General features: G+C 40.5%; 1 protein-coding gene across 1 annotated transcript in view; it reads right to left on the bottom strand.

Annotated features, from left to right (window-relative positions):
• Positions 1 to 250: 250 nt before the first annotated feature.
• The window catches only part of TSHZ2 (teashirt zinc finger homeobox 2), a 294930-nt gene continuing 281962 nt past the window's right edge, over positions 251 to 13218 (bottom strand). Inside the window, exon 2 of the mRNA XM_070940053.1 lies at positions 251 to 3318. Coding sequence (XP_070796154.1) covers positions 251 to 3318 — 3068 coding nt within the window. The remainder of the gene's footprint in view (positions 3319 to 13218) is intronic.

The following is a 13218-nucleotide window of genomic DNA, read 5'->3' as shown; positions in this document are numbered from 1 at the left end:
GTAAAGGTTTTTTTTTTTTTTTTCATCATGGAAACAGGCTGATGGAAGCAGCTGTCCATGCAAAATTTGTCCCATCATGCAACAATTACAGACAGAGAAGCCAATGTCTGAAAAGAAATGGGCATTTTGGAAGGTAATGTTTTCTTTAAATAAAGCAGAAGTGCTTTAAGAGCCCTTCCTTTGATTAACATGACATTAAAACACTTTTTTTTTTCTTTCTTTTGCAGTTAAGGCATGCATACCTTAGGAGTTATTCTTCATCCACTTCTGCTACAAACTGTGAATGATGTTCTGGTGACTTGCTGTGCGTTTTACTTAGATGAAGTTTTACAGCATGTTTGCTCACAAATGTCCGAGAGCACAACTTACATTTGAACTTAGAGTCTGTGTCCTCTTCTCCAGCTATTGTTTCAGGAGATCTTTGAACTGAAATTCTGGAAATGTCTTGCTCTACCTTGGTTTGCTGCTCCACAGCCAGCTTGTTCATGTCTTTCATTTGGAAACCTAGATGGGATTCTAAATGGCCGATGTACGTCGATGGGGTTCTAAACTGAGATGCACAGTCACTGCAATAAAAGATGGGGTGTCCTTTATCCATGTTTTTCAAAAACTTTGTCCCCCCAGTTTTTCTGAGCTGGTACTTGACGTTTGCCAGCCAATGGCTGATGGTAGTCATGGACAACCCCGTAAACTTGGAAATCTGCATGCGTTCTTGAGGGCCCAGATCTGACAATAAATATTTACCCTCCGATGTTTGGAAGAGACTGGATGCAAATTGCGCTTGCAGAATCAGGAGATGCTGAGGATTCCAGTTGGACTGCCTTCCTTTTCTTTTATGCAAAGTGGAGACTTCTGTAGAGACATCTTCGAAACGCCGAACATCCATTTCCAGTTTCATGGATGGGATTCTGGATGAAGCAGCAGGTTTCGGGGTTGTTGCTTTGGGAAGGACTTTGACCATGTCTGCAATGTCAGACAGAGCATGCTTCTGAGGTGGGGAAGTACAAGACTGGGCCTGAACAGATTCCCCTTTCTTATTTTTTGATTTTGTCAGGTCAATTGGCTGATCATTGTTCTCAAACACGTAACGCCGAGATGTAACATTTGCAGGTTTAGCCGGCGTTGACACAGGAGACAGAACAGGCTTCTCTATTATATTTAAATTTGGTTTGTGGAACAAAGATGTTGAACTTGAACTGGGGCTGGAGTTTGACTGAGGTCGCAAAGGCTCATTTGCTTTGCCCAGATGGTTGTTCAGCACAGACTGCAGGGCGCTGAGGGGATTTAAACCAGGCAGCTCTGAAGTGTGGTTCCCAGTAGGGCATCCATTGCTGAGAGATGATGTCACAGAATCCTTCGTTTTTATTTTTTCTTCCTCTTCCTTTGTCTTGTGTTCCTCCTTCAAAGGACTTAGCTCTGACTTTTTGGGCTCTACACACATCTCAGCCTGAGGAGGAGAATCTCCTTCATTCTGATACGGTGGAACCATATCTGTCTTGTTGCCATCTTTAATGTAGTCCTTATGCATTTCCTTCTTGGGGTCTCCTTCTTTTTTCAACTGACTACACTGGACTATATTGGCTGTCATGGGTACTATAGGCATCACTTTCCATTTTGGAGCAATAGGCCTCAGTTTATTACTGACTGTTGGTCGAACTTGCAAAACTTGGGACCCCACCGGTAAGGAAGGCTTTGTTCCCTCCGAGAGCTGGTATGCTGCATGGATGCTGGGATACGCACTCCAGCTGGGTGCTCCATTCTGAGCTTTATTGATGGCTGTGGTAACAGTGTTTTCCAAAGACTTCAAAATGTCTCCACCACCTTTTGAAGCATCTTCTAAATCTTCCTCCCGGAGATACTGATATTTCATTGTCGGGTCCAGTGGTTTTTGAAGTGCGTCTTCGTAGTCTTCATTTTTTACCCCTTTTTCATCTTTGTTCGCTTCCTCAGATTTATTTTGCTTACTTTCCTTTTTTAGCTCTGAAGCAGGAGCTGTAGAATCAGTTGATGAATTACTGGAGGGTTTTGAATGCTGGCTGTCAGTGGCTGATGCATCAGAAAGCGACTGCATTTTTTCCACAGCCAAGGGATCCAAAACAAGTTGTTTCCCTTTCTTGGAAGCTGAGCTGGTGACTTTCAGGAAGTGACCCGTGACCATCATGTGGGTTGTGAGTTGCTGCAAAGTATCGTGGGAGCTCCCACATTCCATGCACTTGAGAATCTGTGATTTGCATGCTTCAAACTGCCACGTGTAGCTGGCACCGTTCTGGTAGCCATAACGATTGTTAGACGATAGCTGCAGGTTGGCATTCTTATGAGAAGAGAATGTGTCAGCAAAAGATCCCGTGGTCGAATCTGGAGAGCAAGGCCTATTAATGTCGAACACACGTTTCTTATTTGGAGTCACCATCTTGGAAGATATGGTAGGTACCGGCTCCTTCAAAGGCACTTTTTGGTAATGTTTTGTTTTGATCATATGAACACTCAGATCTTGAAGAGAGTCAAAAGAGTCACCACAGAACATACATTTCAGAACTTTCTGAGCATCTTCTTTATCCATGTCCTGAAAAGCCCTTTTCCGGGGCTTGGAATAGCTGGTAGATCTGTGCTTGTCTTTTTTATGGTTGTCATCTTGGTAATGGCCACTTTCGTTCATATGGACAGTAAGCTCAACTAAGGTATCATAGGCAGCGCTGCACTGCCTACACCGAAACCTACTAGCACCTGTGAATACAGTTCCGCACATTTTGCTGCTTTGCCTATACAGCTGGACTGAGCTGAAAAGGTTTGGCTTGGAGAGTGGCCGGACTGGTAAACTCTGCTGCAAGCTTTTGGTCAAGGCATCCTGATGCCAATCAAAGTCACTTTTGCTTGCTCCGTTTCTATTGTCGCATGACCTCTTATCAGAACTGGACAGTTTGAGCCCCAGTCCCAAACCTGTCCAATAAGAATCTGAAAGGATGTTAGCATAGACAGCTGTCATTTTATCCATGCAGCTGTGTGCTTCCGTTGGATGTTTGGGATGGATATTGCCTTTGGCGTCCGATGCCTCCCTGGAGCAGAGGCTTTTAATGTCTGCCACCTGGTCGCTAGCATCACTGAGCAAGGATTCGTTTTCTGCATCCTGATTGGAGATATGACTCCCTGGGGAATTCTGGTAGCTTAAGTTTCCTCTTGGATCAGGACCAGTTTCATGTTCTTCATCTGTTCCTGGGTCATTGCTACCCTGAAGATGAGCCGTTGAATTGCTCTCATCATCATCGTCTTCCTCCTCTTTTATGTCTTCCTCATCTTTCAAATCATCCTCTTGGACATAACCTGAAAAGGAATATCAAAATATGTGAAATAGGTCAAATAAAAACATGGAACATTCATTTTTCTAGTTGCTTCCTTACTAGAGTTTGGTTAATCTTCTATTTTTATGGACTGTTAGCACAAGATGTGAAAAATCCGGGAAGACTTCCTGGTTTTATTAACAGGCAATCATTATTCTTTATATCTTATAGACATTTGGAGTTAATAATAGTAGTCAAATTCTAACTACCTCTTAATGGAACAGTCAGAAAAATTAATATCTGAGATCCTATTAAGCCCATTAAAATTACATGATCATATGGATATTAGCTCACTTGAAAAAATTTCAACTGGCCAAATAAAGTATTCCTGCTTCTAGGGCGTATTTTCAGGTACAACAATGTTGTCAACATGATAACCCTTCAGAATGCTTGAGACGATAGAACAAATGAATGCTACACAGAATTGTACACAATATACTCATTTGCAGAATCACTGTTTTTCATAATGTTTTTTAAATCAAAAATTAATATTTTCAATGAAAAGATACTTTTTTTTTTGCATAGTTTCTACTCTGAAAATTTTCTACGATATAATAGTTTATTCCTAAATTGTGAAACATATTCCAAAGAAGGATATGGTTCATTCTCATACGAATACCATAACATTTTCATTTAGCTTATAAGGATAAAATAGTTATAATTTTGTATCTCATCCTGAATGGAGATGGCCATGGGTTCATCAAATAATCATGGCATTTGAATAAATGATGGTAATTGCATGGAAAATTAGATGGAAATCCCTTAGAGTCCCTCTATGAATTTAGCTGCATATGTCACATATGGATCTGCTGAATATTGGGTTAAATCCATCTTAGCTTAGTTGCATATAGTTCACACTGAAATCAATGGGGCATTAGTTAAATCATCATTACCTTGGTCCATTAATTTCAGTGGGACTCAAATTAAACTAATTTAATCTGGATTCAGTCCACAGAGCCAAACTGCTGTGTCAAGCCCAATACTGCCAATTCTAAATGGCTATCATGTTGTAGCAATTTCTATTTGGGACTTGTTAAGATTGGAATAAGCTAAAATCCCACTCTGCCAATACACTTTGGCCAATTTTAACTATTAGAAGCTATCATACTATCCTCAAAGCATGAATTAGAAAGTTAACGTGTTAACTTGTCAAGCCAATTTTAGCTGTAATTTCAGCTTCATCATCTGACTAATCTAAAATTTTACCAAAATCAAGAGTCTGTTTTTATGCTTGGGATTGTTCCGAGACATTATTTTAGAATAGGATAGAATAGAATAACAAGAATTGGAAGGGACCTTGGAGGTCTTCTAGTCCAACCCCCTGCTTAGGCCACCACTTCAGACAAATGGTTATCCAATCTCTTCTTAAAAATTTCCAATGTTGGAACATTTACAACTTCTGGAGGCAAGTTGTTCCACTGATTAATTGTTCTAACTGTTGGGAAATTTCTCCTTAGTTCTAAGTTGCTTCTCTCCTTGATTAGTTTCCATCCATCTCTTCTTGTCCTGCCTTCAGGTGTTTTGGAGAATAGCTTGATTCCTTCTTCTTTGTGGCAGCCCCTGAGAGGTTGATCTAAAATCTCAACGCAATCGCTAATTTTATTTTTATGAATACAGGTAGTCCTCGACTTAGGACCTCAACTGAGCCTCAAATGTATGTTGTTAAGTAAGACATTTGTTAAGTAAATTTTGCCCCACTTTATGACCTTTCTTGCCGCAGTTGTTAAGTGAATCACTGCAGCTGTTCAGTTAGTAACATGGTTCTTAGATGAATCTAGCTTCCTCATTGACTTTGCTTGTCAGAAGGTCGCAGAAGGGGACCCCATGATCCTGGGACACTGCAATCGTCATAAATTTGAGTCAGTTGCCAAGCATCTGAATTTTGATCACGTGACCATGGGGATGATGCAATGGTTGTAAGTGCGAAAAACAGTCATAAGTTATTTTTTTCACTGCCGTTGTAACTTTGAACAATCATTACACAAACAATTTTAACAGTCAAGGACTACCTGTTGGTACATTTCTCTTGCTGTTTTCTACTATTCTTTCCTAGTGATATTTTTATGTTCTCTTAAATTGACTGTTTCCTAATATGATTGCTTATTTGTTCCCTATGACTATCATTAAGTGTTGTACCTTATGATTCCTGACGAATGTATCTTTTATTTTATGTACACTGAGAGCATACGCACCAAGGCAAATTCCTTGCGTGTCCAATCACACTTGGCCAATAAAGAATTCTATTCTATTCTATTCTCTTAAGTGAACCAGTGTACAAAAGCAAATGTAATAGCCAGTGTTAACTACTTCTTCACAATACAGGAAAAAAAATTCAAACTACGCTTTGACATGTATACTATAACCTTTACAAAGCAAGAACTGAGAGATTTGTTGTTCTTAAAACTCCTTCCGTGTAAGCAATGAACATGCAACATGAACCAAAGATTGGAAGGCTCCATCAAAAAGTCCACCAAACAATTGAATTAGATTAGAATGCAAATAATTTTTTTTTATAAAAAAAAAGGGAGGGGGAGAGGAAGGAAGGAAGGAAGGAAGGAAGGAAGGAAGGAAGGAAGGAAGGAAGGAAGGAAGGAAGGAAGGAAGGAAGGAAGGAAGGAAATACCTGATTGTATATTTACATATATATTTAAAAGCACTTTCCCTCTCCCCCCGCCGCCCCCCCAAAAATTATTCATTTGCTTTGGTATTTTAAAGCAGTTAAAATACAGATTCTCACAGTAGTTAATGAATGTGCAGAGAGCCCTCCAAATGATTTCCTTAAGGTTCCACCATATGGAAATTGTCATATAAATTGAAATGCAGGAGATTAATTCATCAGAATGCTTGATTAGTAAAAGAGCTTCTGATAGAACAACTTTCATCTTTTTTTTTTTTTTTTAAAAAGAACATAGTTGCAACCCTTTCAGTACACAAATTAAGGCCATTTTGTGCAATCAGTTTATTTGCGCAAAAAATGTATTTCTCGAGCAAGGGCAATCTAGATATAGAAAAAAACTTTGCAATATTGGGTTCATTCTTTACAAAATGCTAGTTGCCCTTTGACGTTCCAGAAGATTTAGATGGATTCATCATAAAAGCTTGCTCAATTTGGAGTAACGATATGTTAAAAATATTGTGTTTTAAAAAAACCCAGATCATAGGATGTTTTGTAAGTGGATGCGAGACCATATTTAATTCCACAATAGAAAACCAAAGGTACCATTGATCTATCCAGCCCCGTTATTTTTAATTCAAGAGATTAGCTACCCTGTTTTTCCAATTTTACAAAGATCCTCATGTTTGGATATGCTGCGATCTGGTTCATACCGGTATTCAGTGGTGATCTACTCTTTCTGCCTCCATAGTTAGCATTGGAGTAGTATGCCTAAACTCAGAAATGTGGATCGTGCCAATTCAAAGAAGGGGATGGTATATCAGAGTTCCTTAACTTAGTACCAATCAACTTTTTAGCAGCAGGTTTTAGAACAAATTAACATCCATGCATGCTACTCAAGGGCAGAACAATATTATGCCTGCAATACTAATTACCTTGTCTGTGGAGATTCTCAATCATCCAGATCATAGTTGTCTCAAAGGTGCTTTCATTCAAGAAACTTCATCATATTCTGAATCAGAACTGATGAAGCTTCTTGGGTGAGAAGCGAAATGTTTTCTTCTTCCTCAAGGAAAAAAAAAAACAGTCCATTGGCCTTTTGAAGAAAAAAACACCTTTGAGACTAATTTACCTTGGATATCAACACTGTGTTTATGACATACAGTGGTAGCCAAAATTGTGGAAACCTTTTGGGAAAAGTGTATTTTTGAGGTTTGATGGCTAATAACACCACTTTTTTTTTGAGTTTCAAGATAATCATATTCCACTGTTGGAATGGCCTGGGAATAGCCCAGACCTTAACCCAATTGAAAATCTATGGAGCCAACTAAAGAAACTTGTTAGTCAGAAGCGACCCAGCAATAAAACCCAGTTGATAGAAGCAATAATTCAATCTTGGTTTCACATTAGAACAGCTGCAAAACTAAAAGACTTGGTTCACTCCATGGGAAGACGTTATAAGGCCATAATTCATGCTAAAGGTTACCCAACTAAGTATTAACTGACATGGTGATAATTTTTGTATATCTCTTTTTTTCTATGGTGATAATTTTTATATATCTCATTTTTTCTCCATTTCACTTTTCTTCTTTATACTGCAACTGCTATTCCAATATCGAATCCTTCATAAAAGTTATTGCATTACATTCTTGATTAAATTATCTTTCCATTGATATATAATTTTATGGTACTACTCCAAAAAAAGTGGTGTTAATAGCTAGTTTTAGAAAATACACTTTTCCCAAAAGGTTTCCACAATTTTGGCCACTACTGTAACTTAATCTAAACTGTACTGTAAAATGAAAGTGTTCCCTTTCTCTGTTGTTCCCTCTGCCCCTACTAATATATTTCATGCAATCCTCAACTTACAACCATTCATTTGATCACCATGTGAAGTTAATGTAACACTGAGAAAAGTGGCTTATGACTAGTTCTCACACTTACAACTGCCTGAAATCACACATTCAAAATCTGGTCCCTTGGCCCCTGGCATGGATTGATGATGGTTACAGCATCCCAGGTTCATAGAATTACCATTTGTGACCTTCCCAGGAAGACTTCCAACAAGCAAAGTCAATGGGCGAAGCCAGATTCATTTAATGATGGTGTGACTCACTTAATGACCATGGTGATATACTAACCATGGCAAAAAGGTAATAAAATCAGGCTTAACTCACTTAACAACAACTCACTTAGCAACATAAGTTCTGATCTAAATTGTGGTAATAACTTGAGGACTATCAGTATAGCGGGGTTGCACAAATAACCCTAGTGCAGCAGTCCCCAACGTTTGCGGCTTAGCGGCCCAGATGATGGTGCTTACAGCCCTTGTGTGAGTGGCAAGGCAGCATACTTGCACAACTTGACTTGTGTGACCGGTGGGGCAGGGTGCACGCCTGTGATTACCCACCGGCCCGCTGCTCTTTTGAGCTGCATGCATGTGCGCTCTGGTCAGCCACTCACGTGGCCCAATTCCAAATAGGCCATGGTCTAGTAGTGGGTCGTGGCCCAGGGATTGGGGACCCCTGCCCTGGTGGTACAGCCAGTTTGGTTTACTGGTTAAGGCACCAGGCTAGAAATTAGGAAACTCACTCCCTCTCCGCCCAATTCACCTCACAGCAGTGGTGGGTTGCCCCGGGTTCGGGCCAGTTTGCAAGAACCAGTAGTAAAAGTGGCGGGAAGCCACGCCCACCGCCCCGGATGTTGTCATTGGCAATCTGTGCATGTGCAGATTGCCGATGCGCAGAAGGTAGTAAAGGTAAGTAGAACCCACCCCTGCCTCACAGGTATGTTATTGTGGGAAAACAAGTGGAGGAAGGAGTACCAGGTATGTTTGCTACCTTGATTTATTTATAAAAAAAATAAAATAAAGGCAGGATAAAAAAAAATTTAAATAGTCCATTTAATAGCAACATATCTGAACTTGAAAAGTTGTGCAATGAAGCTTCACATGTTGGCTGAACAATAAATTACATACTAGCATTTCAACACTGAATTTTAGTACAGCCTTTTTTTCTTCTTTATTTTTAAAACACGCATTTCTTCATTGGGCTTTCAATTAGTATTTTCAGTACGACAAACATTGTTTTTCCCTATATAGCAAGATTTCTTTAAATAAAGGCACACATCCCTCTCTCCCTAAGTCTGGAAAGTGTAGTTTTTGCCAGGAAAGAGACAGTATTTTTTTTTCCCTCCAAAATAACACTACTAATCCCGGCAAAGCCCAAACGCCATCTGCATATTTTCATTCAGAGATCCCAATTTCCCTTAAGATGCCATTATTATCCGCATAGCGCTTAGGCGAGTAGAGCAGCAGGAGACAGTAGGTGAGGGGAAAAAAATTTAAATTGTTATTAGGACTGGTAAGATCCTGGAAAGCCCTTGAATGGGGTTCTTTATAAAGCGTGGCAGCAAAAGCCACACAGTCCTTTTTTTTTTTTACTTATTAAAGCAGCTGTGTCTTTTGCCAAGTATGTGCAGCTGCAGTGAAAGTTGTAACGGGCAGACTCAAGATGCATGCAGCCCTGGGAGCAGCTTTTGAAGCAGCCACATCAGAGGTGAATTTTAGCAGGTTTTGACCAGTTCTGGAGAACCGGTAGTGGAAATTTTGAGTAGTTCGGAGAACCGGTAGTAAAAATTCTGACTGGCCCCGCCCCCATCTATTCTCCCAAGTCCCAGCTGATTGGGAGGAAATGGGGATTTTGCAGTAACCTTCCCCTGGAGTGGGGTGGGAATGGAGATTTTACAGTATCCTTCCCCTGGAGTGGGGTGGGAATGGAGATTTTACAGTATCCTTCCCCTGCCACGCCCATTAAACTACGCTCACCAAGCCATGCCACGCCCACCAAGCCACGCCCACAGAAACGGGTAGTAAAAATTTTTGAAACCCACCACTGAGCCACATGTACAGGTAGCCCTTGACTTATAGCCACAATTGAGCGCAACATTTCTGTTACTAAGCAAAACGCTTATGAAGTGAATTTGGCCCCCATTTTACAACCTTTCTTGCCACAGTTGTTAAGTGAATCCCTGCAGTTGTTAAGTTAGTGACATGGTTGTTAAGTGAATCTGGCTTCCCCATTGTCTTTGCTTGTCAGAAGGTCACAAAACTTGATCACATGACCCAGGGACACCTTCATAAATATGAACCAGTTGCCAAGTGTCTGAATTTTTGATCATGTGACTGTGGGGGTGCTGCAAAGTTCATAAGTGTAAACAATTGTCATAAGTCACTTTTTTCAAGGCCGTTGTAACTTTGGTCACTAAATGAACTGTTGTAAATCGAGGATTACTTTATAAAGGTAGAATAAAAATCTCCTCCTTCTCTTCTATGGAAAGGCTCAGCCACTGTAATGACTTGAGAAAGTTACTTCAGCCAAGGCCACCGTGCCTTCCAAAGCATCAGATTGAAATGCATGAAACAGTTTAACTTTTGGTTTCTCTTTAAAACTTTAAACTGTAAACCAGCTGGAATCAAACAATCTAGCTTGTCCTCCAACTTAATCAAAATAAAACAACAACAACAGTGAAATGTTTATAACAGGAAAAGCTTGCACAAAAGTGTTAAAGGAGAGGGGGGGGAGAAACCCAGAATGGGCAAATTTGTCTATTTGAAAGAGATGTGAAACTGTGATGTAAATATGTTTTAAAATATTGCATAGCGATGTGGAAAGAAGGCAGAACAACCAGTAGACTGGAAAAATTAGAAACTGACAGATTTGGCTAGCTCTAGTGGGAAAGACAACGTACACATTTACACCGTTGCTTTTCTTGCTATATTATAAGGGAATTGTGTTCAGGGATGGGCCGTGACTTTTTTTTTCTTTTTCTTTTTTGTATTTTAGAAAAGTATTTTTTAACATAAATATGCAGACACCGTTGTGAGATGATATGTTTTGTTTTGTTTTGGGATCTCCCGATAGAACATTTTTGCTGTGTGTGTTTGTGTATGTTTCTTTTTAATGGTTTATAATAAAACATATTTAAAATCTCAATAAAATATGTATGCTAGCAATAACCATGAAAATTAAAAGTAATTAATTCTGTGTGCCAGAAATGACAATAGCCGTCTGTAATGGGAATTTTTCTAAGAAACATTTAAGTAAAGCTGTACAATGTTTTGGATTCTAAGACAAAAGGAAACTTTGAAGAGTGCTGGGTATACATGAAACATCTGTCTGCCACTCCTTAAATCAGCTACATATTTTTTCTGGGAGCATATAGCAACCCTACATAATTGCGCTGATGAAATTCCAATCCGTTTTTCTGCAACATTTGCATATTGTTTGTTTGTTTCGGGAAATACGTTGCCTATATTTGATCCATTCAACAATTCTGACGAAAACACCCTTGCCAAAAAACAGAATACAACCCTGTTCATTACAGATGTGTAGATTCCATCAGATTAAATCTAAATTACTGCTTCGATTCCACTCACATTTTCCCCCCACTTGTCTGGATCTCTGAACACATTTGGTTCAGATCTGATTAGGACAACAAATTAAATCTGGAAAGAAAGCCTTGTTATACATGTTTAAATGGCCACTGAATCGCTAGATCAATTTAGAGGCAACCGATTCCTGTTTGATAATTTGATTCAAATCAACAATCTGTTAGCCCTTAGAGCAGGTGCGTCAAACTTGATTTCATTGAGGGCCACATCAGGGTTTTGTTTGACCTCTGGGGCTGGGGTGGGCGTGGTCATGGTGGGCGTGACCAGCTCAACATCACTCGTGTTGGGTGTGTCTGTGGTGGCTCGAGCGCTCTGCCAGCGAAAATGAGCTCCTGAAATCCTCTGCCAGTGAAAACGGCGCTCCGTTTTTGCTGGCAGAAGCACTGTGGGCCAGTCCTTTGCTGTTTCCAGGATGGCCCTGTGGGCCAGATCTAAGTACTCCATGGGCCGGATTTAGCCCTTGGGCCTTGAGTTTGACATCCTTGTGTTAGAGGTAGTCCAGACAAAAACACTACCTTTATTGTCAGGTTACAGTAACCCCCCCTTGACTTTACAATCCAAGAAGCTGGGGAGGGTCCCTTCTGAGACATTTGTCACATTCCTTTTGTAGGCTAACATGCCTCTTATCTAACTGTTTGGGAGCATGGTTGCTTTCATGGTTAGGACACTGAGGTGGAGGTTAGCAAGCCCATGTTTGAGACCCGAATGCTGATCTGGTGCATGGTGAGCTCTCGTCCTTCACTCCAGCTCCTGCTGGAATCATGAAAGGAGCTCCCATTTTGGGCATCCTCCGGGCAATAGTGATGTCACCAGCTAATCCTTTCAACCTGAAAGTGCCTCATGACTTCTGACATGAGTGCAAAATCTAACTTTTGCCTTCTCTACTGTTCCTCTTCCTCCTCCTCCTGTCTCTCAAGGACTTTCTCACAAACCATTACACTATCTGACTTGGAAATGTGATTCAGTTCAGCGAATCTGCCTGAGAATCTAATCCTGTCAGGCTCCAAAAACCAGGAAAAACACACAGAATTGCTACCAGTTTCCTTTATTGTTCCTTGCCTATAAAGAGAAATCTTGCAAAACCAAAGCAAACTACTTGTATTGCACAGGTTTTATTTTCCTGGGCTCCAAGCTCACTGCAGATGGGGACTGCAGCCAAGAAATTAAAAGACGCTTGCTCCTGGGGAGGAAAGCTATGGCAAATCTAGACAGCATACTTAAAAACAGAGACATCACCCTGCCAACAAAAGTGCATATAGTCAAGGCGATGGTGTTCCCAGTTGCAATGTATGACTGTGAAAGTTGGACCGTTAGAAAGGCTGAGCGCCAAAGAATGGAGGCCTTTGAACTATGGTGCTGGAGAAGACTCCTGCAAGTCCCTTGGACTGCAAGGCGAACAAACTGGTCAGTCCTAGAGGAGATCAACCCTGACTGCTCTTTAGATGGATCCTGAAGATGAAACTCAAATACTTTGGCCACCTAATGAGAAGGAAAGACTCGCTGGGAAAGATTGAGGGCAAAAGAAGAAGTGGGCGACAGAGAACAAGGTGGCTGGATGGTGTCACTGAAGTAGTAGGCGTGAGCTTAAATGGACTCCAGAGGATGGTAGAGGACAGGGAGGCCTGGAGGAACACTGTCCATGGGGTCGCGATGGGTCGGATATGACTTCACAACTAACAACAACAACTTGTATTGTAAAGATATGCTCTGAGAATTTCTAGAGAGGAGCTACTATATCTTGACTCTCTTCCTCCCAACTAAACTATCTAAAATTTGCCAGGAGGCAGGAGCTGCATGCCATTCTCTCAAATGCAGCT

This window comes from Pituophis catenifer, unplaced genomic scaffold (assembly GCF_029215685.1).
Source record: "Pituophis catenifer annectens isolate HBS135680 unplaced genomic scaffold, rPitCat1.0.hap2 SCAF_3, whole genome shotgun sequence".
In the NCBI taxonomy this organism is placed as follows: domain Eukaryota; kingdom Metazoa; phylum Chordata; class Lepidosauria; order Squamata; family Colubridae; genus Pituophis; species Pituophis catenifer.
The sequence above is the reverse complement of the archived record's forward strand: the minus strand, read 5'-3'. Positions and strand labels throughout refer to the sequence as shown.